General features: G+C 42.4%; 1 protein-coding gene across 3 annotated transcripts in view; it reads right to left on the reverse strand.

The window, feature by feature from the left end:
- The window catches only part of MYSM1 (Myb like, SWIRM and MPN domains 1), a 79,890-nt gene that overhangs the window by 46,510 nt on the left and 5,728 nt on the right, over nt 1–27,652 (reverse strand). For 2 of the 3 annotated variants that reach the window (XM_089659595.1, XM_089659597.1), the window contains exons 3-10: nt 27,055–27,125; nt 24,518–24,595; nt 15,009–15,038; nt 11,358–11,436; nt 8,440–8,538; nt 5,418–6,112; nt 1,883–2,013; nt 1,663–1,766 (exon numbers count right to left, since the gene is read on the reverse strand). In XM_089659595.1, coding sequence (XP_089515721.1) covers nt 1,663–1,766; nt 1,883–2,013; nt 5,418–6,112; nt 8,440–8,538; nt 11,358–11,436; nt 15,009–15,038; nt 24,518–24,595; nt 27,055–27,125 — 1,287 coding nt within the window. The remainder of the gene's footprint in view (nt 1–1,662; nt 1,767–1,882; nt 2,014–5,417; nt 6,113–8,439; nt 8,539–11,357; nt 11,437–15,008; nt 15,039–24,517; nt 24,596–27,054; nt 27,126–27,652) is intronic. The other variant, XM_089659596.1, reaches the window with a different exon arrangement.

A 27,652-nucleotide genomic window follows, 5' to 3' on the forward strand; every position in this document is an offset into this window, starting at 1 on the left:
AATAATAATTAATAAATACAATAAATGTTATTAATGTATTGTAATAATAAATGAATAATAATTAACCTTAACTCCCTAACACTGATTAATAATAATAATAATAATAATAATAATATTTTTTTCTAATAATAATAATAATTTATTTTGTGTTATGGTGTTTGTTATTTTATTATTATTATTATTATTATTATAAAATTAATAATAATAATTTATTTTGTGTTATGGTGTTTGTTATTTTATTATTATTATTATTATTATAAAATTAATAATAATAATTTATTTTGTGTTATGGTGTTTGTTATTTTATTATTATTAGAAAAAAATATTATTATTAATAAGTGTTAGGGAGTTAAGGTTAATTATTATTCATTTATTATTACAATACATTAATAACATTTATTGTATTTATTTATTAATTATTATTTATATATGTGTTATTCATTTACTATTATTATTCATTTATTATTACAATACATTAATAACATTTATTGTATTTATTTATTAATTATTATTTATGTGTTTATTCATTTACTATTATTATTATTATTATTATTATTAATAATACCCTAACAAAAAAAATAAAGAATACATAAATAATAAGAATACAACAAATAAAATATTAACCCGTACCCCTAACCCCAACTCCTAATTCGAACCATAACCTTAACTCTAACCTCTTACCCTAGAAAAAAAAAAAATAAATGAATAAAAATAATAATAATAATAATAATAATAATAAAAAAAGAAATAAAAGTTAAAAAAGCTGAAAAACCTAGCAACAAATGATGCTCAGATGCTATTTTTCTCTATTGGCTGATAAAAAAAATACCAAAACTTAAAATGCCTAAAAACACTGTATTAAAAACGTACAAAATCGCTCAAAAGGCGTGCAAAAAAACAAACGTGCAAAACACCTCAAATTCGCTATACTCAAGTGTGAATGCAGCCTGTCACCTAGCCCATCCAAGGCAAAGTAACCGTGTGTCTGTAAATGGTTCACGCACCACATATACTCACCTACCTCCTTCTCTCAGAGAAGATCCAAACGACTTTTATTCTCTGATAAGCTGCCCTTGTAGTGACACCCTCATTTCCTGTTACAGATTTACAAGGAACAGTAGCCCAATATTTCTTTTGCCTACATCAGGGGTAGGCAACCTGAGAGCCGCAGGACTACAAGTTCCATCATGCCTCTGCAAGTCATAGCTGTAACTGTCAGTTTTGTAATCTTTGCAATGCTTCATGGGAAATGTAGTTCCACAACAGCTAGAGAGCCTCAGGTTGCCTACCCCTGGCCTAGGTGCACAATGTTGCTGTTGGACTTGTTACATCATCCACCGGCAGAATAGTCATGTTTCCTACAGCTATCCAGATTCGTCTTTTTCGTGTCATATGTGATCCCCGGTTCACACCTGTGTGGGTGGTTCCGTATGAAAATCCGTGCAGCAGCACCACCCGCACTGGGAAACGCAACCGTACTGGGAACCTCGGCTGCGTTTTCCAAAGTAGTGCAGGGACCTCTTCCCTGCGTGTCACAGGCACGGGAGTCCATTCAAATGACTGGGCTCTCGTGCCCGTGAAAATGCGGCCCGCACGGCCAGGGGTGAAAGAGTAAGAACAGATCTGATTGGTTACAGACATTTTTAGTTGTTGATCCCTTACCATAGTCTGCAGGCGGTGGGCGAGCTCGTAGGCTTCCAACGTATCTTTCACCAGTTTCGTCTTTGTTTTATCCACCGGACGGGGCCGATTGTAAACTGCTTGTTCTGAAATGTGCAGGATATCAAGTAAGTGGTGGATGATGAAATGCAAAAAAAAAAAAAAGAAAAAAGAAATAAAAAAAAAATAAAAAAAATAAAAATAAAGTTGAACCGATTCCTACCGCAGCCAAAGTTAATTGCGCCAATTAGTTCCAGGTAGGTGTGGATACGCCCGATACAGTTCACATCACCGCAGTTCTTCAGTCCCGGGCGGACTGAGGTTTTATTCAGATAATTTGGCTTGGAATTCTTCCTACAATAATAGAACGACATGCAGTTTCAGGGAATCTGACAAAGGACCTGTCCTTGGTGAAATCACACTACGACAACCAGATCTACTAAAGGAGTTTGTCATCAGGCAGTATCACGGGATTTAGAAGGGGTGACAGGGAGGACAAGGCGCTTGGCTTGAGGTGTCAGCATCAATGAACCAATAACATCTACTAAAAAAAAAAAAAAATTTAGCAGTTGTGCAGCTGTTGCATACCTTACAAATTTCATGTCCCAGACCATGGCATCCGCATCTCACAGCATGTAGCCTGGAACAATACCATCCTCTGGGAGCACCAGAGAGGGGAGTATTGCAGATGGAGCTGAATTTTTTTTTTTTTTTAATTTTTACACCTACTGGGGCATGGATTTATTTATTTATTTGTTATTGGTACTTATATAGCACTATCAATTTACACAGTGCTTCACAAATACAGTATATTGTACATTCCCACAGGGACCCGGTCTGTCCAGACAGTATGGTGACCTGCTGACTCGGCACCATCCACAGGCAGCTTCACTCTTCAATAGGACACACAAGTTATATCCAGTGCAATTTTACTTCAACTAATTGCAGTACAGAGGATATTTATTTATGGGGCGGCACAGTGGCTTAGTGGTTAACACTTCCGCCTGGCAGTACTAGGGTCATTGGTTCGAATCCCAACCACAGCACCACCTGCCTGGAGTTTGCATGTTCTCCCTGTGTCTGTGTGGGTTTCCTCCGGGTACTCCGGTTTCCTCACACACTCCAAAGACATGCAGGTAGGTTAATTGGACCCTGTCTAAATTGTCCCTAGTATGTGTATGTATGAATGTAAGTTAGGGACCTTAGATTGTACACCCCTTGAGGGTTAGGGACTGATGTGAATGTACAATATATATGTAGAGCGCTGTGTAAATTGACGGCGCTATATAAGTACCTGAAATAAATAAATTACAGGTTCTTATATAGGGCGCTTTATATATATATTGTACATTCACATAAGTCCCTGCCCTCTGGGACCCAGTCTGTCCAGACAGTTTGGTGACCTGCTGACTCGACACCATCCACAGGCAGCTTCACTCTTCAACAGGATGCACGAGTTATATCCAGTGCGATTTTATTTCAATTGCAGTATATATATATAGGATATTTATTTATTACAGGTACTTATATAGGGCGCTTTACATATATATTGTACATTCACACCAATCCCTGTCCTCAGGGACCCAGTCTGTCCGGACAGTATGGTGATCTGCTGACTTGGCACCATCCACGAGCAGCTTAACTCTTCAATAGGATGCACAAGTTATATCCAGTGCAATTTTACTTCAACTAATCATAAGTACCTGTAATAAATAAATATCCTCTGTACTGCATAGGGCTAGGTACTTATATAGGGCGCTTTACATATATATTGTACATTCACATCAGTCCCTAACCCTCAAGGGATGTACAATCTAAGGTCCCTAACTCACATTCATACATACACATACTAGGGACAATTTAGACCGGAGCCAATTCACCTTCCAGCATGTCTTTGGAGTGTGGGAGGAAACCGGAGTACCCGGAGGAAACCCACAGAGACACAGGGAGAACATGCAAACTCCAGGCAGGTGGTGCTGCAGTTGGGATTTGAACCGACAACCCTAATGCTGCCAGGTGGAGCCGCGGAAGTGCTAACCACTTGACCACCGTACTGTGCTAACCATGATAAAAATATTCTTAAAGTAGAGCTGGACTTTAGGAAATTAGATGGTGGTTTTCTCTGCACCAAAACATATCTTCTTTGAGTGGACGTATTATTTAACCACTTCCAGTCCGGACACTTTCCCCCCCTTCCAGTCCGGACACTTTCACCCCCTTCCAGTCCGGACACTTTCCCCCCCTTCCAGTCCGGACACTTTCCCCCCCTTCCAGTCCGGACACTTTCACCTTCTTCCAGTCCGGACACTTTCCCCCCCTTCCAGTCCGGACACTTCCCCCCCCCTTCCAGTCCGGACACTTCCCCCCCCCCCCTTCCAGTCCGGACACTTTCACCCCCTTCCAGTCCGGACACTTTCACCCCCTTCCAGTCTGGACACTTTCCCCCCCTTCCAGTCCGGACACTTTCCCCCCTTCCAGTCCGGACACTTTCACCCCCTTCCAGTCCGGACACTTTCCCCCCCTTCCAGTCCGGACACTTTCCCCCCCTTCCAGTCCGGACACTTTCCCCCCCTTCCAGTCTGGACACTCTCACCCCCTTCCAGTCCGGACACTTTCACCCCCTTCCAGTCCGGACACTTTCACCCCCTTCCAGTCCGGACACTTTCACCCCCTTCCAGTCCAAGCCAATTTTCAGCTCTCAGTGCCGTCACACTTTGAATGACAATTGCGCGGTCATGCAACACTGTACCCATGTGAAATTTTTAGCATTTTTTCTAGACAGATAAATCTTTATTTTGGTGGTATTTATTCACCGCTGGGATTTTTTTTTTTTGTCATATAAATGAAAAAGTCCAAAAATTAAAAAAAAAGTGTTTCTTATAAAATTTTGCAAATAAATAATCTTTCTTCATAAATCTCGGCAAAATGTATTCAGTTATCTTTTTAGTAAAAAAAAACTAACTCAAATTAGTTTATAACCAAAAATTATAATTTTTCAAAAGTTTTTTTACATTTTTATTTTATTTTTTTATATTATTATTTATTTATTTTTCAACATACTGTCACCCTAGCAGTACAGTGTCATCATAGTGACACTGTACTGCTCGTGGGGGCTGATGAAGATTTTTTTTTCTTCTTTGCACTGATTGCTTTTACACCCATAAAAGCTGTAAAAGCAATAATTTCTCTTTCTCTCTGTCTGCATTCCTGCAGCCATTGGGAAATACTGTGTGAGCTGTGATTAGTCACAGCTTGTCACATGGTACAAGGCTGTTGTGAATAGCCCTGTACCATGTAATCTCTGTGATCATTCACAGATTTCACATATAGTAAGCAATGATGTCAGAAGTGACATATTGCTTACACCTATTCATGTGATCACTGATTGGCCAATCAGTGATCACATGATCGGGACCTCACACAGAGGTCCCGTACAGCGATCTCTGGACACAGCGGGCACTGGATCACGGTGCTGCGTGCTCCCAGGGAGCGCCCACAATCCAAAATGGCGCCGCACTGCCACCGTCTGGCAGTTTATATACAGCGGCATTTTGTATTGTGCACGCTCCCTGGGAGGTCCCGTACAGCAATCTCTGGACACAGCGGGCGGCACTTCACCCTCCCAGGGAGCGCGCACAATCTAAAATGGCGGGCGCCGTTTATGAATGGCAACCCGCCCCTGCACTGCCACAGTGGCCGGACGGAAAGTGGTTAAAAAAAATTACAATTTTGAGATCTTATACACCAATAAATTGTACCATCGATCCAAGATGTAATTGCGTATCCTGAGATAGCGTTCTGGAGTCTTCGCTGGGCGCCCCTCGAAGAATTCCGGGATGGCTTGTTTCTCTTCTTCCTGAATGAAGTCTGAGTCTAGCACCACCTCCTGGTCGGGTGGTTTCAGATCTTCTTCTTGGGTGTCTTCATGCTCATAGGGTGGAGATGCCTGAACCATCGGAGTGTCAACATCTCTATCCAGCGCCCTCGAAGAGCTGGAGTCCTGGCTGACTTCTTCATCTTGCATGGATGTCAAATTGTCACCGTGTGGCACACATGTGAAGCAATAAAAAGCGTCCCTGTCACCTGGGTCAGCTGGGTCCCTTTGACAAAGCTCCTCCATCTCCGTAACATACGTGTGCGGCCGTTCTGGGGTGAGGTGACTTTGCCCCGTAGCGGGATGAATGGCCTCTTCCTTCACCTGGCAGATCTTATCTGCTGGATTTATCGCCGTGTCAGGAAGGTCTCCGCTCCTGACGAATGCCTCATCCACCTCATCCGTTATGTCGACCTCCTCATCATCTGATAAGGTCTCAATCTTAACGGCGTTGAGGTTGGGATCCGCGCGACCTCGGAATGCAGATAGTTCAGCTTCCTCCTTGGAATTCTCAACACGGAGAACAGGAAGCTCTGCCGCTGCCATTTTGCCCTCTTTCTCTCCGTTCTCCACTTTACACTGTAGAAACAAATATGACATTTATTATACATTCTCCAATTTTAACCCCTCGCCCTCCAGAGGATTCCCCCCCCCCCTTCCTGACCAGGCCATTTTTTGCGATACGGCGCTGCGTTACTTTAACTGACAATTGACCGGTCATGCAACGCTGCACCCAAATGAAATTAACGTCCTTTTTCCCCACAAATTGAGCTTTCTTTCGGCGGTATTTGATCGCCTATGCGGTTTTAATTTTTTTGCGCTATTAAAAAAAAAAAAAAAAACTATTTTGAGAACAAAAACTATATTTTGGACTTTTTGCTATTAAACACGTCCAGTAAAAAAAATTTAAAAATCAAATTTCGTCATAAATTTAGGCCAAAATGTAATCACTATTTAATCGCCTGTGCCTTTTTTACCTTTTTCTCTATAAATAAAAAAAGAGCGACAATTTTGAGAAAAAAAAACAATATTTTTGACTTTTTGCTATTAAACATTTCCAGTAAAAAAAATTTAAAAATCAAATTTCGTCCTATAGCCGTTTGGCGGCCGCAAAAATGCATTACCTTTCCGGGGTGTATGCCATTTGGCGTCCTCCCGCACATGTGCAGTTCGCGCGGTTGCAGAGCCGCGCAGCGGCGCGATCTGTCACCGGACGTGTACCTCGGACACGGCCGATGACAGATCTGAGTACCGGCTCCCGTTGCTGGTACCATGTGACTTGCTGTCACCAATCACAGCAGGTCACATGACAGCTGTATACAATGGATGGCTTCATTCATGCCATCCATTGTACACTAGTGTCTAGCTGTGAATGGTCATAGCAGGTCACATGCACATGTCGTGATTAGCTGTGGCCAAATCACAGCTAAGCACAAAAAAAACCAAAAAAAAAAAACCTGAATGAATCGATGTCATTCAGGTAAATGCTTGCTTATAGCAAAGTAACTCTTTGCTATAAGCAAATTGTGTAAAAAAATAAATAAATAAATAAATACTGATTACTTCCCCAAAGTAGTACAATGTTACTATGGTAACATTGTACTACTTTGGTCATAGTAAAATATGAAAAAAAAATCTTAAAAAAAATACAAAAAAAATGTAATAAAAAATTAAAAATAATAAAAAAATATATATATATATTTTTTTTTTCACACTGTCACCAGTCAGTGTCCCTGATCACCGCCATGCCAGTTATATGATGACGCTGTACTGCACTGGTGACAGTATGTAAAAAAAAAAATTGTGAAAATAATTTTTTTAATTTTTTTCATTTTCCGAAAAATTATGACAAAAAAAATACAACTTCAAAAAACTCATCATGCCTCTTATGAAGTACGTCGGACTGTCTACTCTGCAAAAAGGGGTCATTTGGGGATATCTGTACTGTTCTGACATTTGGGGGATATCTGTACTGTTCTGACATTTGGGGGATATCTGTACTGTCCTGACATTTGGGGGATATCTGTCCTGTCCTGACATTTGGGGGATATCTGTCCTGTCCTGACATTTGGGGGATATCTGTACTGTCCTGACATTTGGGGGATATCTGTCCTGTCCTGACATTTGGGGGATATCTGTACTGTTCTGACATTTGGGGGATATCTGTACTGTCCTGACATTTGGGGGATATCTGTACCGTTCTGACATTTGGGGGATATCTGTACTGTTCTGACATTTGGGGGATATCTGTACTGTTCTGACATTTGGGGGATATCTGTACTGTCCTGACATTTGGGGATATCTGTACTATTCTGACATTTGGGGATATCTGTACTATTCTGACATTTGGGGATATCTGTACTATTCTGACATTCTTGGACCTCAAGAAATTAGATTGGCTGTCAGTACTTCAGGATTGATCAATATTCAGATCTATCCCATAGTTTGTGAACTCTATAACTTTCCTACAAACTAAAAAATACATCCTAATTTGGGTTATTTTCACCAAAGACATGTAGCAGAATACATCTCGGCCTAAATTTATGAAGAACAATTATTTATTTGCACAATTTTGATAACAGAAACAAAGAAAAACGTGTTTTTTTTTCAAAATTTTCAGTCTTTTTTTGTTAATTTAGCAAAAAATAAAAACCCCAGCGGTGATTAAATACCACCAAAAGAAAGCTCTAGTTGTGTGAAGAAAATGATAAAATTTTAGTTTGGGTACAATGTTGTATGACCGCGCAATTGTCATTCAAAGTGTGAGAGCGCTGAAACCTGAAAAATGGCCTGGGCAGGAAGGGGGAAAATTGCCCGGTATGGAAATGGTTAAAAAAGATGTGACTGGATGAGGCAGAACAAGGGAATGTATAATATATAATACATGTACATTAGAAAGTCAGTACCTTATTCTTAAAATACTGCCTGGCGTAGCTCTTCACCTGCAGCACCGTGCGGCTCCCGATCAGCCTAGCAATGTTCGTCCATCTTCTGCCAAACTTAGCCTAAAGAAAGAACATGGAGAAAAAACTTTTAAAAAAGCCAAAATCTCCAGGTCAGCTGAGCTCAGGGGGCCTATTCAGCGTGTAATGAGAGGGATGAAAATTCACAGAAACATTTGCACCACAAAGCACTAGATATGACACCTATTCAGACATCAACAATCCTTTCCATAAAAACGTATTTTCTGTTTCTAGCATCCCAATAAAACAAGTGCCCAGGAACATACGTGTTCAACCCGTGACGCCGACGTCACACAAATATGCGGCCTCACAGAACTGGGCTTTTTTCCGTGGGGTCGCATATTTGCGTACATGTCTTTGTGGTGGGAGCGCGCCGCAATGCGCGCTCCCAGCACAAAGACCGCGGTGTCACTGAGAGCCCCGGGTCCCATTCTAACGATCGGGACCCAGGACTCCCGATTCCGGGTCACAGGATCGCTGTGGTAGCCTCTGATTGGCTATCACAGTGATCAGTCACTGCAGCCCAACCCCCTTGTTTTTTTCTCTCTATCTCTATGAATGGAGGAGAGAGATACATTGTATCTCTCCAACTCCTGGCATAGAGAGAAAAAAAATGTTTGTAAAAAATAATAAATGAATAAATAAATATTAAAAAAATAAAGAAAAAATACCTAGATCACGGTTTGATCTAGTTCAGTGCCAGGGTTATTGTTTGGGTCAATGTCAGGGTCAAAGGGCAAGGTCAAAAGGTCAGGGTCAAAATTATAAAAACTATTTGGTATCGGTGTCAGTGTGTTTTAGGTAAAAAAAAAAAAAAAAAAAAAAGACAAAAACAAAATGCGCACTATTGTTTCTGGGCTGTACTCCGGGTACAAACAACAAATAACATACACATATATGGTATCGCTGCGATCGTCAAGAGCTGGAGAGTTTATTTTGGGTAGTTCTTTGGTGGTAGGTTATGGTCGTAGCAAGAAACACACAGCTAAATTAAAAAACATTTTTTTTTTACTATTTTGGGCCAGTTTTCTTTTGATAATAAAAAAAAAATCAGGAGATATCCATTACCATATCTCCTAGATTGTAAGCTCCAAAGAGCAGGGCCCTCGATCCCCTCATGTTTTGCATTGTATTGGTATTGTTCTGTCACATGTTCTGTCCCCCTTTGTAATGTACAGCGCTGAGCGAACTATCGGCGCTTTATAAATACTGTATAATAATAATAATAATTACCATTTACCACCAAATGAAAGCCCAATTTGTCCTGAAAAAATGCAGTATAATCCACCTGGATGTACAAAGTAGTTGTGATGATATGTGCGGCTTTACTAACACGGGTCAAAGTTGCAAAATTGTGCTTAGGTATTTAGATTTGTTTTACCCTTGAAGGGTAACCCCGCGTGAAGGGGTTAAAGTAATAATGAACTCCATAGTTTTTTTTCCCATACCAGTATTGATATCCACCATGTCAGTCTACACAAAAAAGGTCACTTTAGTTTTTACGGTCAGATCCCTCATTGTAAATCTTTTATGTACTCCCAATCACACAGCATACCTAACTATTGGTGCACGGAAATGGAAATTCCGGTGCTGAAACCCCAAATTCAGGATGCACTTGGCCGAAAACTGAAAGTTTTTAAAAATTAAAAAAAAAAAAAAAAAAATCAATTTAATGTGGCTGGCGTTATTAGTGTTGAAGTCACTAGGGGGCGTTTTTGTATTGAAGTCTATGGGACGCAGCTTTGCACAACAGTCTGCGGGGACGCGGCTTTGCACGACAGTCTGCGGGGACACGGCTTTCAAGGAAAGTCTACGGGACGCCACTTTGCAGGGAAGTCTACGGGACACCACTTTGCAGGAAAGTCTACGAGACGCCACTTTGCAGGAAAGTCTACGGGACGCCTCTTTGCAGGGAAGTCTACGGGACACCACTTTGCAGGGAAGTCTACGGGACACCACTTTGCAGGAAAGTCTACGGGACTCGACTTTGCAGGAAAGTCTATGGGACGTGACTTTGTAGGGAAGTCTATGGGACGCGACTTTGCTGGAAAATCTACAGGATGCGACTTTGCAGGAAAATCTACAGGATGCGACTTTGCAGGAAAATCTACAGGATGCGACTTTGCAGGAAAATCTATGGGATGCGACTTTGCTGGAAAATCTACGGGATGCGACTTTGCTGGAAAATCTACGAGATGCAACTTTGCTGAAAAATCTACAGGATGCGACTTTGCTGGAAAATCTATGAAACACGCGACTTTGCTGGAAAATCTACGGGACGCCACTTTGCAGGAAAGTCTACGGGACGCCACTTTGCAGGAAAGTCTACGGGACGCCAATTTGCAGGGAAGTCTACGGGACGCCACTTTGCAGGGAAGTCTACGGGACGCCACTTTGCAGGGAAGTCTACGGGACGCCACTTTGCAGGGAAGTCTACGGGACGCCACTTTGCAGGGAAGTCTACGGGACGCCACTTTGCAGGGAAGTCTACGGGACGCCACTTTGCAGGGAAGTCTACGGGACGCCACTTTGCAGGGAAGTCTACGGGACGCCACTTTGCAGGGAAATCTACGGGACGCCACTTTGCCATTCTTTTATAATAAAAATAGAGAAACCATTATTGGCAAAATGCAGAGAACTCTGGCCGACGATATATCGATCATCCCTATACCTAACAATTTTTTTTAACAATTTCTCACCTTTCCAGTTGCTTCTTTGAAGCAGGTTTATACATAGGACGCGATAGTCGGCTTGTATTGTTTAAAATACCTCGCAATGTGCAATCAGCGGACAAACTGAGAGGCAGTGAATGAACATACTACGTATCAGCAAACTGTGACAGAAATCATAAATCTGCATACCAGACCCTGCTCAAATAGATCTTTCTCTTCCACCGTCCACTTCACAGTTCCGCTACTGGGCTTAGAAGGAGATCGAATCCTGAACACAATGACAAAACAGGAATTTTTAGTATAATGCAAAAAGCAAGAATTTTAGGCATCGCTAGTCTACCTCTAACTCATTTTCACGGCGCTGGACAAAGACATTAAAAAAAAAAAGAAAAAAAAAAGATTTTTTTTTTAATCTTAACTACAATACCTGACTCTTTCACCCCCTTCCTGCCGAGGCCAATTTTCAGCTTCTCACATTTTGTATGACAATTATGCAGTCATGCAACACAGTACCCATATGAAATTTATATCATTTTTTTTCACACACACAGAGCTTTCTTTTGGTGGTATTTAATCACCACCAGGGTTTTTATTTTTTGCTAACTGCGAATGTCCCGCCCCGGCCATCATTTGTCTAAAGGTTGCGCAGGAACCAGTTAATGAGTAAATTCACTTTTGCTGTGAAAAGAAAAACCTATTCCGCTCTGGGTCACCTATGTACATTGCAGGATTAAAAAAAAAAAAAAACTATTGCAGATTCCTACCTTTTGTTATTCTGAAGAAAAAGCTGTTGCTTTGTCTGTGTCCATGTGCAAAGTAAATATGAATGGGAGTGACTTTTTTTTATTACAGACCAGTTGCTGCACTTGCAGGGCTCTAATGAGTACAGTTTCAGGGTCTCCATCCCATTTTGACATGATTTCCCATAGGGAGTATCTCACCAAAAATGAAATTGTTGTGTTGCAGGGGATGCCCAATATCTGACTTGTATCTTAGTGCAGACTTCTGGGAAAAATTGTGAGCCAATCACAAGCAGGAAATGACATTTCTGGGGGTTGTGTACAGAATGCCTCCAGGTAGCCATACTGCATTTTACAGAAAATTACAGCGCTGCAGACTGAGAAAGAATAATGTTATAAAACAATATGGCTCCCAATTCCATATGCTATATCTTTTTGTTTTATTTGCAATATTTTTTGCATAAAAGTGGAATTACCTATTAGGCTCCATGTACACTGCAGCTGACAAACTGACGTTCAGGAGCTTTTCTGCTTTTTTTTCAGCAGCCCCTGAACTCTTCCTAATGTTTTGCTATGTGTCCATGTCCATCCATGTCGTTTACAGGCAGTTGAGTTTACAGTCGTTTTTTTGAACGCACCAAACTGGCGTTCAGGATTAGATTTTATCAGCATTTCAAACGCCAAATGCTTGTAAATGCGGCTAACCACATTTATAAGCGTTTTGCGCTTGGAAACGTTTTTTAGGTCTTACGTTTCCAGATGCTGTCCAGAGCCTTTTTTAAGCCATGAAAAATGCATGCAAAGCGTTTTCCCCGGAACTCAGATGGACCCGGTACACCATACGTTGAGGTTTCGCATGAAAGAAAATATGTTAGACATTGCTGCAATCATTTCTGCACAGAAATGAGCCGGAACATCCAAACACCACAAAAAAAAAAAAGATAGCTAATCTCAACACATACTGCTCTCTCTGCATCTGCTCTCTCTATTTCTCTCAAAATGTCTGAAATAGTTAATTTTTTACTGTTTTTAGTGCATTCTGGGCATTTTGGAAGGTCTCCAGAGGTTATCTTTAAGAAACGCTCATAAATGCAGTATGCAAACGCAGCTAAACAGACGGTTTTTACCCTACGTTTTCCAGCAGTCAGTTTACATTGTTCAGAAGTGTCCCGTGTACATGGGGTCTTAAGCTCATGTTAGTTTGACAAAAATAACTAAATGTTTGTCTTGCTAATACATGCTAGATATATAAAATGAAAATGTATGCTATGACCATAGATTTCCTCATAGCTCATCCTCCAAATCTTGCAGGAAGACATCAGTGCTGCAATGTCATCTCACAATATCTAGAGTATTCAGCATTTCCTTGGATATCACCTGAAGGATTCCAATGTGGTACAAAAGGCAGGGAAAAGGTATGTTCCCTAACCCCACCCCCGACCCCCCCACACAACACACATGTACATGCGTTTTTGTTTTTCTTTCATTCTTTTTTTGCAGCGGTTCAAGATGAAGGAATGAACTGGGCTATGTGCGTCCATAGACACACACAGCAAAGCTCGGCCCCGCCCCCACTTCACAGCATTTGATTGACAGCAGCAGGAGCCAATGGATCCCACTGCTGCTTCTATCCCAGTGAGTAGTGGGAGAGGGGAGAGAAGAGATGCAGTTGGGCACAGCACTGGATCGATTGAGGACATTGTGATTAAGAAGTTGTGAAACGTGTTTTTAACTTAAAGCGGAGCTCCACCCAAAAGTTCAGCTTTATGCCTTTGTCCCCCGCTCCCCTTTAAGGATTGGCACCTTTGGGGAGCAAGTACCCAAATTTGACAGGTACCCACTCCCAATTCCGCTGCAATCTCCTAGGCGATCGGAAGCGGAAGTTGTCCTCCCCCCCTCCCTCCCCGTACACTTCTGGGACACGTGACAGGTCCCAGAAGACGATGGGCCATTCACAAAGCGCAGCGCTACTCGTGCATGCGCAGTGGGTACCTGGCTGTGAAGCCGCAAGTTGTCACAGCCGGGTGCCCACACTGCAGATGCCGGCGCCAGCGAGAGAAGATGGACGGTGAATCCAGCCGTGGTGAGGACACCGTGGAACTGAGGGACAGGTAAATGGCTGTATTTCAAAGGTCAGCGGCTACAGTTTTTGTAGCTGCTGACATTTATTTTTTTTTGTTAGGTGGAACTCCACTTTAATGCAGCGAACATGTTAACCCCCCTGGCGGTATTCCCGAGTGTAGCTCGGGGTAAAGTTTCAGTACCAAAAGCGGTAACCCTGAGCTACACTCGGGAATACACTGCAGCGTTGCTCTGGGATTCCCTCTTGTACTTACCTTGTCCTGCGCTCCCGCGATGTGTCCCCTACAGCATCCCCGGCCATCTCCTCCAGCCAATGCCGGCATCTCTCTTCTGTGTTCCGGTCCCTGCGAGCGTTGGGACGTACGGGGGATGGAACCGGCGGGAAATTTAAAAATTTTAAAAAGTGACATTCACTAATACACTAAAAAAAACATTCCTGTTTCAAAGCATTTCACATACATTTTGTCCCGAGTGCTTTGTACGGCGCCCTGCCTGCATTTTTACTGTTCTGCCTTTCTGCGTCCAAAAAGCGTCCCTTTACGCCAAAAGCGGTTTTAGACCGGCTAGAGAACAGCGATAGTAAATCAGAACCACTTGCAGAATTGAGTGATAATGCTTCGTGGGGGAAATTCGTCATCAGACACTGAAAACGATTCTGCGACTTTGCTCAGCGACGTGCGAACTTGGCGCTATATTTCACATTTCAGTGTTTTTGGTTTAATTACATTATTGAATTCAATTTATTATTATATTATTATTTTTTATATTATAATTTATGATTTCCTGTTTCAAATTTTATCCTACCCGGGATGTTTACTAGACAGATTTCAGTGAGTTATTCCTAAAAATTACAGGCCTACAATGAAAAAAACAACATATTTCCATGCAAAAAAAAGTACCGCTTTCAGCACAGAAATATGGACATAATCAGACCGCTAGGGAGGTTAAGGTAAAAAATATTTTAGCTATAGAAGGACTGAATCCTGACATGAAAAGCTCTCACAGACCAAATACTTACGGGACACGAGCAGTTTTCTTCTGGGGGCTCCTGAAAGTAAATAAGCAATGTTATTCTATACAGCAGTTATTAAAAACTATGAGCTATGGGGATCAAGAGGGAATTAAGCGCTTTCCCAGCATAAAACAGCAGCTGAAAGCAGAGTATATACAGAATATGGCAACATAAGGCCCAGTGCAGAAATGCAAAACATTTAACCTGGGGGGAAAATGGCGTAATAACATTTGATTTTGTCCCTTTTCACCAGGGTTGCCAACTGTCTTTAAATTTATGGACAGTTTGTAAATTTCAGACTGTCCGTAAATGTCCGTGTCAGGGCAGGAGCTGAGGAACGAACAGGCAGGCCTAATAACAATGTAACGCACTGGCTGACGACAACCACCACCCACAGACCGAAGTCCCTCAGGGCGCGGAGTCTAAGTCCCAGGCTGCCCTTCACCAGGGCCCCTGATGGTGGGGATGGACTTGACGCAACCAGGAACCAGGTCACGGCCCCCGAGACACCCCAGTTGCGGTAATGGCTGCCGCCAATGGCGTGTAGCTGGTGGGAAGGACAATAGAGTAGTCGGGCAGGCCGGGTCGACAACAAGGGGACAAAACGGTACAGGACAGCAGACGAGAATCACAGGTCACGGGCCGGGTTCAGCAACGGAGGGTCAGATCAAAGGAGAACACAAAGAATGGTCGAGTCACAAGCCGAGTCAGATTCCAGGAGAGTCACGAGAGTCAGAACAGAGCTGTAGCAACACAAAGACACAAGCGCAAAGCACATGTGCGGACCACAGGCTTATATGTAATCAGCCACACCCCTCTGGGGGATGGACCTCAGAGACCTGAAGGCATAAAGGGTTCCCACCATGCTCTGCAGAAATCCAAGATGGATGCCAGCACATGGAGTAACATAACCTCTGGGAAAAGGTAGGAACTTGACAGTTCGTTACGGACAGCGGCCGCTCATAAAAAAAATAAGGCAGTGGGCCGCCTACAAGACTGTGCATGCACAGTTCCAAAGCCGCCAAGCTCCTCAGCTGGGCTTGGGTGAGGGGGCGGAAGTGGTGACGTAATGACGCCACTTGGCGCCATTTACGAAGTTACAGCAGGGCCGGGAAAGCCAGGAGGAGTGGACTCAGGGCGGAAGCGGGAGCGTCGCAGCACCATGCACCCTCAATCGGAGTGGATGATCATGCCTGCTGGGATCCATCTGTTGAGTAAAGCTGAGGACTTTGTCCCCCCTCACTTCCATCCACCTGGCTCCATTCTCCCCTCCTACAGGCTTTGTCCCCCCTTCGTCTCTATCCAGACTCGAATTTTCATATAAAATTTTGTGTGAAAATTGGCAAAAGTGTGAGTGAAACTTTATCTCCGTTACAACAGGCGTATAGTGAACATTCCATGAAGAAATATAGTGTTTTGAAACTGCATAGACAGTCTAAGGAGGGTGGGAAGATTTCTATGATGATAGGTGGTCAACCGAAAATGCAAAGGAAGGATGCAAATGTGGAAAATGAAAAGGTTATGTCGATCTGGTCCCGGAGGAAAGGACCAGAAATCTGGCCTGCCAAGTGGATTCTCCACCACGACAATGCTCCTGCATGACGTGTTATGCGTTCGTAAATTCCTAGCCCAGAAATCTATTCTGAAATCTGACCAACCACCTTATTCCCCTAACTAAGCACCCTGCCACTTTTGGCTTTTTTCCAAAATTTCCAGGAATGTTTCTGGCAATGGCAAAGTCATCTAGAAAAGTGCATCGATTCACAAGGGGACTACTGTGATGGTGACGACAGCTGATAGTGTATAGCAAACAGTCCAGTCTGGGAATTAAATTGTCACACCTCATACATGCAGCTTCACAGGGCAAATATTTCTGAAACTTTTGGATAACTACACCCCAAAATGTATACATGGCACCTTTAGCATGTGTAACAGGTAATGCTCATGAAGTAAAATTAATAATAAAACTATAAACAAAGATGGCACTAAAAACATAAAAAAAGTATCATTAGGATTAAATACACCACTTGTGGAGTCCAGCAACTCTGTATTGTTCCATCAAAATCCAGGACACCTCCACCCAAGTTTGAATAGGGCAGTTTACCAGGTTCAAAGACCTCGAAATCACAGGAGGTCCAACAGCACATGAATTACACTGAGATCCAATCACATCCCACTCTTCATAAAGCTCTCGCCAGTCAAACCCTTAGGAAGGTAATAAATGTTATACAGGGGATGTGCCCAGATAATGTAAGAGAAATGGCGTAACCCGTATAATAAAAACATACATTTAAAAAAGAGAGATAGCATTCCCCCCTCCCCCGGTATAAATCATTAGTAAGACCTCATCTGGAATATGCAGTTCAGTTTTGGGCACCAATTCACAAAAAGAACATTGGGGAACTGGAGAAAGTACAGAGAAGGGCAACTAAACTGATACGAGGCATGGAGGAGATCAGCTATGAGGAAAGATTAGAGGAACTGAATGTATTCTCTACTGAGAAGAGGAGATTAAGGGGGGATATGATCTCCATGTATAATACATAAGGGGGAATATGATCACCATGTATAATACATAAGGGGGGATATGATCTCCATGTATAATACATAAGGGGGGATATGATCTCCATGTATAATACATAAGGGGGGGATATGATCTCCATGTATAATACATAAGGGGGATATGACCTCCATGTATAATACATAAGGGGGGGATATGATCACCATGTATAATACATAAGGGGGATATGATCACCATGTATAATACATAAGGGGGGATATGATCTCCATGTATAATACATAAGGGGGGATATGATCTCCATGTATAATACATAAGGGGGGATATGATCTCCATGTATAATACATAAGGGGGGATATGATCTCCATGTATAATACATAAGGGGGGGATATGATCTCCATGTATAATACATAAGGGGGGATATGATCTCCATGTATAATACATCAGGGGGGATATGATCTCCATGTATAATACATAAGGGGGGGTATGATCTCCATGTATAATACATAAGGGGGGGTATGATCTCCATGTATAATACATAAGGGGGATATGATCTCCATGTATAATACATAAGGGGGGGTATGATCTCCATGTATAATACATAAGGGGGGGTATGATCTCCATGTATAATACATAAGGGGGATGTGATCTCCAAGTATAATACATAAGGGGGATATGATCTCCATGTATAATACATAAGGGGGGGGGGGTATGATCTCCATGTATAATACATAAGGGGGATATGATCTCCATGTATAATACATAAGGGGCATATGATCTCCATGTATAATACATAAGGGGGGGTATGATCTCCATGTATAATACATAAGGGGGGATATGATCTCCATGTATAATACATAAGGGGGGGTATGATCTCCAAGTATAATACATAAGGGGGATATGATCTCCATGTATAATACATAAGGGGGATATGATCTCCATGTATAATACATAAGGGGGATATGATCTCCATGTATAATACATAAGGGGGGATATGATCTCCATGTATAATACATAAGGGGGGATATGATCTACATGTATAATACATAAGGGGGGATATGATCTCCATGTATAATACATAAGGGGGGATATGATCTCCATGTATAATACATAAAGGGGATATGATCTCCATGTAAAATACATAAGGGGGGGTATGATCTCCATGTATAATACATAAGGGGGGGGGGGATATGATCTCCATGTATAATACATAAGGGGGATATGACCTCCATGTATAATACATAAGGGGGGATATGATCTCCATGTATAATACATAAGGGGGATATGATCTCCATGTATAATACATAAGGGGGGATATGATCTCCATGTATAATACATAAGGGGGGATATGATCTCCATGTATAATACATAAGGGGGATATGATCTCCATGTATAATACATAAGGGGGGATATGATCTCCATGTATAATACATAAGGGGGGGATATGATCTCCATGTATAATACATAAGGGGGGATATGATCTCCATGTATAATACATAAGGGGGGATATGATCTCCATGTATAATACATAAGGGGGGATATGATCTCCATGTATAATACATAAGGGGGATAGGATCTCCATGTATAATACATAAGGGGGGATATGATCTCCATGTATAAATACATCAGTGGTTCATATAGTGAACTCGGTGTAGAGCTATTCCCACTGAGGTCATCACAGAGGACAAGGGGGCGCTCTTTACGTCTGGAGGAAAAGAAATTTAATCTCCAAACACGGAAAGGTTTCTTCACAGTAAGAGCTGTGAGAATGTGGAATAGACCCCCTCAAGAGTTGGTTCTGGTCAGCTCAGTGGATTGCTGTAGGAAAGTCCTGGATTGTTTCTTGGATACACAGAATATAACTGGATATAACATTTATAGGGAAAGTGGATCCAGGGAATATCCGATTGCCTCTCGGGGGATCAGGAAGGAATTTTTTTTCCCAGCAGGAACAAATTGGAGCATGCTTTGCTGGGGGTTTGTTTTTTTTTGCTTTCCTCTGGATCAACTGCAGGTATAGGTTAACTTTTTTTTTCTATGGTTGAACTGGATGGACTTTTGTCTTTTTTCAGCCAGACTAACTGTGTAACTAAGTAACGCTACAAATTTTGGGAGCCCCCATAGCAGAGGCACATATAATTAATGGATAGACTGAGGGCAGGTGGACCTGAGGGATCGCTTTTACCCAGCAGCCAACCACCAGCTAATAAATAAATAAAAAAGGGCCATCATCCTGGTAGTATAACCACTTGCTCTCAGGACGTTTTAAAATGTACGTTGGATGCCAAGTAGTGAAATACATGGAGAGGTGTGGAAGGTTTCAGAGGATAACTATCCTTATAGGTTTCCTTCATTCAGGGCCTCTTTGAAATGTTTTTTTTTAGAATGAACTTTATTCCAGCCCGCTTTTTCATTACCGTGTCATCCATCCTTCCACTCATTTTTAATATCTCCCCATTGTTGGGTGCTGCTGAGGTCTTCTGATTATGAATCTCTTTGTCATTCTTATCAGTCTCTCTATTCATACTTTTCCATCTGAAGACGTCTTTTTTCTGATAATCCCGTGTATGCCTTATAAACATTTTTTTTTTTGCTTTTTATTTCTCCCTTCCCTGTCTGTCTTATCTACATTCATTTTTAATTTGTCTGAACAGATTTTATGAATCAGGAAAGTCTCTAAAGGGACCCGGTTTTCAGTTTAATCTCATTATTTACAGTGGTCTGTTTTTATTAGGTTACAGTTTAAAGATGAACGCCAAGAATTAGCCTAGGTTCAAACTCACGCGGCTCTGTGAGCCACATTTTGTGCGGACACGGCTGGCCATAAATTTGAACAGACTGCTGTGCCTCCTGAAATGGAGGGAAAAGGTCCCTGCTTCAATTTTTTTTAAATCGCAGCCCACATGGGAACTGCAATTGCAGTGCGATTCCCAGAGCGGGAAGCGGCTGCTGCAATTTTCAGTGCATGCGGGTGCAATTGGTGTCAGAGCCTGGGTTCGAACCTGGGCCTTCTGTGGTGCGAGGCAATGTTTCTTCTTGCTGAGCCACCTGAAACGCTGGACAGCTCCCTTGACAATTCTTTGGATGATCCTGCCTTGGCCCTGTTTGTCTTGAACCTTGAATCCCTTGCTCCTCCCATGAACTTCCTGATAAAAGCCATGTCTCTGCATTTCTTCTTTGCCAGATTATTGTGCCTTCACCAGCCAATATCCCGCTTGTCTCTCCTGTTGCCGTCTATACCTTCGTTACCGACCTTTGGCTTGTTCCTGGACTACGATTTCGCTCATCCTCATCTACTACCGTTTGTGACCGACCCTTGGGTTGTTGACTGACTCTGCTTCTACTTGATCCTTTACTTGTTCGATCTGCTACTGGGTTCTGGCTTACTCATTCCCTGGTGGGGTGATCTTGAGATCTGCGACCTGGTATCAACACGCAACCAAATCCATCTCCACCATTAGGAGCTCTGGTGAAAACTGGTTGGTGCTTAAACCCTGCACCTCAGGTGAGCCTGCGTCCTTTCCCAGGGTGACCCGCATGTGTACCTATCCTGCTGGTTTCAGGTAAGCCTTAACACTGCTATAGCAACTGGTCTCTGAACCTGATCCAGACCGTGACAAGTAGGATTAGCAGTTTTCTGTGGTTGCAGCTGCAGGAACATGTGTGGTCCCACAGCGGCAATCACCCACACAGATGTAAACCTAGCCCACGGGTGTCAATCTGGTGGCCCTCCAGCTGTTGCCAAACTACAAGTCCCATGAGGCATTGCAAAATTGACAGTTACAAGCATGACTCCCAAAGGCAGAGGCATGATGGGACTTGTAGTTTTGCAACAGCTGGAGGGCAGTCAATCTGACACCCCTGACCTAGCCTTAGACAGACTCGACCCTTGCAGTGCACCCCCTCCCCCTCCCCCAGCAATGCATGGGCTAAATGCTTGTTTAGTCTAAGGCTGCATGGGATAAGGTGTACTACCTACCTACCAGTACCAAAAATCTTTAACCCTTTCACTGGCAGAGCTGTTCAACAGGAGGGTTAAACAAAATACTGACACATGGGGGTGATACTTTTTCCAACTCAGTGATTCTGTTTTTGATTTTCTTTTTTCTGACATGTTAGTGTTATAGCTTTCACTTGGATGCTATAAGTTGCACTTAGTAAATACAGTTGGATAAAACAAACTGTCTTCATTTCAGACAGCAAAGCAACAAAATGTGATTATTTTAAAAAGGGGGGGGTGATTATTTTCTAAACTCACTGTACAAACTTACATTGGCCCAAACTGGGATAATGTAGCCATGTAATAATGACCATACCTAAAGTTTAGCTTCAAAACTAAACTCTGGGCAAAACACATCCACAAGTTTACAAGGAAGCTGCCTATGTGTCCTTGCCCGAATGGAGCCTTACGTGATGACGTCACGTCGCCGAATCCATGTTTGGATCGCCAGCCATCTTTGTAAGTTCTGTTTGTTTGTATGCTCCACGTGGATTTTTATGGTTGATTTTATATACTTTGCTAGTAACAAAGTACTACTGTACACTATATACATATTTTGGGCTCCATGTGGTGAGCTATTTCCCCAGAAGGGCATCATTTTTTGGCCAGCGATGCAATTTATGGTGAAGAAGGCACCAGGGAATGTCCAGTTTTGGCTGCAGTGTTTGACTATGCTCCATTTACTTTGGCTTCTGGTGGGTGCATTGTGATGAAGAATTGCACAGAAGTTTTTGGTTTGCTAATACAGTTAATCAGCAGGGATTTTTTTTGCTTATCTCTATGGTTCCTCCTTTCATTGGATCACTTTATTTATTCAATAATTAATTATTATTGCATTTAACACTTTTTGGATTATTTTATGAACTTTATGTAGTAATCATTATTTATTTTTCACTTTTTTCACTTTATTGGGTCTATCATTTATAAAATGTTTGGATCTTTAGTTACCATACAATATATTCATTACCCGTTTTTGCTTTAAAGATATATGAATTAAGTTTTTTGATCACTTTTTTTCTTCTTTGGAATGCATGTTTCGAGATATTAATTGGATTGCACTTAAATTATAGGGCTATTTGATTGATGAGATCTCTCTCTCTCTCTCTCAAGCTATATATATATGTGTGTCCTGCTTGCTGTGTACTAATCCCTCCTTCAACACATAGCAGTACATACAGTGGGGCAAAAAAGTATTTAGTCACCACCAATTGTGCAAGTTCTCCCACTTAAAAAGATGAGAGAGGCCTGTAATTGGCATCATAGGTAGACCTCAACTATGAGAGACAAAATGAGAAAACATATCCAGACAATCACATTGGCTGATCTGGAAAGAATTTATTTGCAAATTATGGTGGAAAATAAGTATTTGGTCACCTACAAACAAGCAAGATTTCTGGCTCTCACAGACCTGTACCTTCTTCTTTAAGAGGCTCCTCTGTCCTGCACTCATTACCTGTATCAATGGCACCTGTTTGAACTTGTTATCAGTATAAAAGACACCTGTCCACAACCTCAAACAGTCACACTCCAAACTCCACTATGGTGAAGACCAAAGAGCTGTCGAAAGACACCAGAAACAAAATTGTAGACCTGCACCAGGCTGGGAAGACTGACCCTGCAATAGGCAAGCAGCTTGGTGTGAACAAATCAACTGTGGGAGCAATAATTAGAAAAGAATGATCACAAGAACGGTGAGCAAAAATCCCAGGACCACACGGTGGGACCTAGTGAATGACCTGCAGAGAGCTGGGACCAACGTAACAAAGGCTACCATCAGTAACACACTACGCCGCCAGGGACTCAGATCCTGTAGTGCCAGACGTGTCCCCCTGCTTAAGCCAGTACATGTCCGGGCCCGTCTGAAGTTTGCTAGAGAGCATTTGGATGATCCAGAAGAGGATTGGGAGAATGTCATATGGTCAGATGAAACCAAAATAGAACTGTTTGGTAGAAACACAACTCGTCGTGTTTTGGAGGAGAGAGAATGCCGAGTTGCATCCAAAGAACACCATACCTACTGTGAAGCATGGGGGTGGCAACATCATGCTTTGGGGCTGTTTCTCCACAAAGGGACCAGGACGACTGATCCATGTACAGGACAGAATGAATGGGGCCATGTATCGTGAGATTTTGAGTGCAAACCTCCTTCCATCGGCAAGGGCATTGAAGATGAAACGTGGCTGGGTCTTCCAACATGACAATGATCCCAAACATACCGCCCGGGCAACGAAGGAATGGCTTCGTAAGAAGCATTTCAAGGTCCTGGAGTGGCCTAGCCAGTCTCCAGATCTCAACCCCATAGAAAACCTTTGGAGGGAGTTGAAAGTCCGTGTTACCCAGCGACAGCCCCAAAACATCACTGCTCTAGAGGAGATCTGCATGGAGGATGGGCCAACATACCAGCAACAGTGTGTGCCAACCTTGTGAAGACTTACAGGAAACGTCTGACCTCTGTCATTGCCAACAAAGGATATATAACAAAGTATTGACATGAACTTTTGATACTGACCAAATACATATTTTCCACCATAATTTGCAAATAAATTCTTTCCAAATCAGCCAATGTGATTGTCTGGATTTGTTTTCTCATTTTGTCTCTCATAGTTGAGGTCTCCCTATGATGCCAATTACAGGCCTCTCTCATCTTTGTAAGTGGAAGAACTTGCACCATTGGTGGTGACTAAATACTTTTTTGCCTCACTGTATATATTCTATAAATGGAGGGGGAAGGGGGGGCTACTACCTTCCAGTGTCTCTGACCTCCAATACTAATACAGTACTTAGTATTCAGGCTGGCAGTCACACATGTCCCTTTGACAACTTGGACATCATAACTAAGCATACTGCACTATAGTAGTAAAATTACAAGTTAAGGCGCGCATGATGCGTTAACCATATAGTCATCACAACGCCTCCCACTGATTTCAAATTTCCCTGTAAGCCCTACACACGTGCGCTATCCTCCATATCACATTCTATTGTGAAAAGAACACTGACCTCTTAATAGCAGCCTTTTCTGCATTGTTTGAGTCGGACCAAAATTTTGCTGGAAGTGGCTTGTTAGATAAATAATATCTGCAGAGCTGCTAAGGAAAAAATTAAAAACAAACATGAAAGCTTCTTTTTACTAGTAATGTGGGGGAAGGGTTAGAACTTCTGGCACTGTTTGTATTGCCATCTGCGCCTTCCCATCCCAGTGACAACGGCAACTCCATTTCTTGCACAGGTGTCACAGGGAGAGGAAATGACTCCAATGAGGTCACAGGCAAAAATACAAATCCAACAGATATTGTATTTGTTTCTTCTGTATCCAAAACTAGGAATACTTTTGGCTGGAGGTAGGCTTTAAACTCAAAAGCAAATCTTTATTCTATTGCAGCTTACTAGTTCTTCGATGTGATGGCTGCATTGTTTTCTTTTTTTTTTTTTTCTATTTTCACCTGGGGCAGGGGTAGGCAACCTGTGACTCTCTAGCTGTTGTGGAACTACATTTCCCATGAGGCATTGCAAAGATTACAAAACTGACAGTTACAGCTATGAGTTGCAGAGGCATGATGGAACTTGTAGTCCTGCGGCTCTCAAGTTGCCTACCCCTGACCTGGGGTGATCTGGCCAGTAAAGCCCCATACACACAATGAGAATATCGGATGAATGATTGTGGGTTTTTTTTTTTGGGATGCTAGTCTCATATCGAAAATGATCAAAAATTCTTGTAAGACAGAATACAACCTCAGAAGTGATGTCATGTATTGTATTGTAATGTATTTTTTTGTTTCCGAGCAATGCGCAGTCTTGGACCTCTCGATTTTTTACGGACAGATACTGTATTCATTAACCACTTCCAGTCCGGACACTTTCCCCCCCTTCCAGTCCGGACGCTTTCCCCCCCTTCCAGTCCGGACGCTTTCCCCCCCTTCCAGTCCGGACGCTTTCCCCCCCTTCCAGTCCGGACACTTTCACCCCCTTCCAGTCCGGACACTTTCACCCCCTTCCAGTCCGGACACTTTCACCCCCTTCCAGTCCGGACATTTTCCCCCCTTCCAGTCCGGACACTTTCACCCCCTTCCAGTCCGGACACTTTCACCCCCTTCCAGTCCGGACATTTTCCCCCCTTCCAGTCCGGACACTTTCACCCCCTTCCAGTCCGGACACTTTCACCCCCTTCCAGTCCGGACATTTTCCCCCCCTTCCTGTCCAGGCCAATTTTCAGCTTTCAGCGCTATCACACTTTGAAGGACAATTGCGCGGTCATGCAACACTGTACCCATATGAATTTTTTAGCATTTTTTTTTAGACAGATAAAACTTTATTTTGGTGGTATTTATTCACCACTGGGATTTTTATTGCTATATAAATGAAAAAGTCCAAATATTTTGAAAAAAAGTGTTTTTCTTATAAAATTTTGCAAACAAATAATCTTTCTTCATAAATCTTGGCCAAAATGTATTCTGTTATCTTTTTAGTAAAAAAAAAAAATAACCCAAAATTAGTTTATAACTAAAAATTATAATTTTTCTAAATTTGTTTTTACAATTGTAATATTTCTTTTTTACATACTGTCACCCTAGCAGTACAGTGTCACCATAGTGACACTGTACTACTTGTGGGGGGGTGATGAAGATTTATTTTTTTTTTTTACACTGATTGCTTTTACACCCATAAAGGCTGTACAATCAATAATTTCTCCTCTCTGGCTACATTCTTGCAGCCACTGAGAAATACCATGTGAGCTGTGATTAGTCACAGCTTGTCACATGGTACAAAGCTGTTGTGAGTAGCCCTGTACCATGTGACCTCTGTGATCATTCACAGATTTCACACGTAGTAAGCAATCATGTCATAAGTGACATCTTGCTTACTACTCTGCATGTGATCACTGATTGGCCAATCAGTGATCACATGATCGGGACCTCACACAGAGGTCCCGTACAACGATCAGTGTTCCACTGTGTCCGGAGGACATGGCATCCAAAAAGCGTCAAAAGCGGTTTTAGACCGGCTAGAAAAAAGCGATAGTGAATTAGAACCACTTGCAGAATTAAGTGATAATAATTTGTGGGGGAAATTCGTCATCAGACACTAAAAGTGACGGCAGTGACGATTCTGCGACTGAGCTCAGTGATGTGCGAACTTGGCGCTATATTTCAAATTTTAGTGTTTTTGGTTCGATGACATTATTGAATTAAATTTATATTTTATTTTTTATAATTATTACATTATAATTTATGATTTTGTGTTTCAAAAACGTTATCATACCCGGGATGTTTACTAGACTCGTGATTGGACAGATTTAAGTGAGTTATTTCTAAGAATTACAGGATTACAATATAAAACAACACATTTCCATGCAAAACAATGTACTGCTTTGACATTCAAAAATGTTGACATCTTTAGACCGCCAGGGAGGTTAAACCCCTGGCCCACGCCTTTCATTCAATGGATTTAATATTCCACTTATATTACATCAAGTTTTCATAGTTTTATTCTATAAAAAAAAAATTATTTATTTTTTTTTTGTTGTTGTTGAAGGATACTCCTCTTCAAGAAGCATCTTCTCAATGGCAGCCCGGTTCTCATCGCTGATGGTGCTGTCCAGGGTCCATGGCTGGAAGGAATATAAAAGCAAAAGATATATGCGAGATAGAAGAGATCCTTGATACTAGAAAAATGATTCACATTGTCACTAATAAATAATATCAAAGAAAATTGACCCCCAGGGATTTCGTGGTAAACAGAATGTTTAACAAGCATATTAAAGAGTAAAAATATATAATTTTATTAATCACGTACAAAATCCAGAAATATAAAATAGCATAAAAGTACACGGGCGGCAGACAGAGGGTGCGAGGGCACGGGCGGCGGACAGAGGGGGCGAGGGCACGGGCGGCGGACTGAGGGGGCGGGGGCACGGGCGGCGGACAGAGGGGGCGGGGGCACGGGCGGCGGACAGAGGGGGCGGGGGCACGGGCGGCGGACAGAGGGGGCGGGGGCACGGGCGGCGGACAGAGGGGGCGAGGACACGGGCGGCGGACAGAGGGGGCGGGGACACGGGCGGCGGACAGAGGGGGCGGGGACACGGGCGGCGGACAGAGGGGGCGGGGACACGGGCGGCGGACAGAGGGGGCGGGGACA

This window comes from Staurois parvus, unplaced genomic scaffold (assembly GCF_062004578.1).
Source record: "Staurois parvus isolate SC_StPar_1 unplaced genomic scaffold, SC_StPar_1.0 ptg001167l, whole genome shotgun sequence".
Taxonomy (NCBI): Eukaryota; Metazoa; Chordata; class Amphibia; order Anura; family Ranidae; genus Staurois; species Staurois parvus.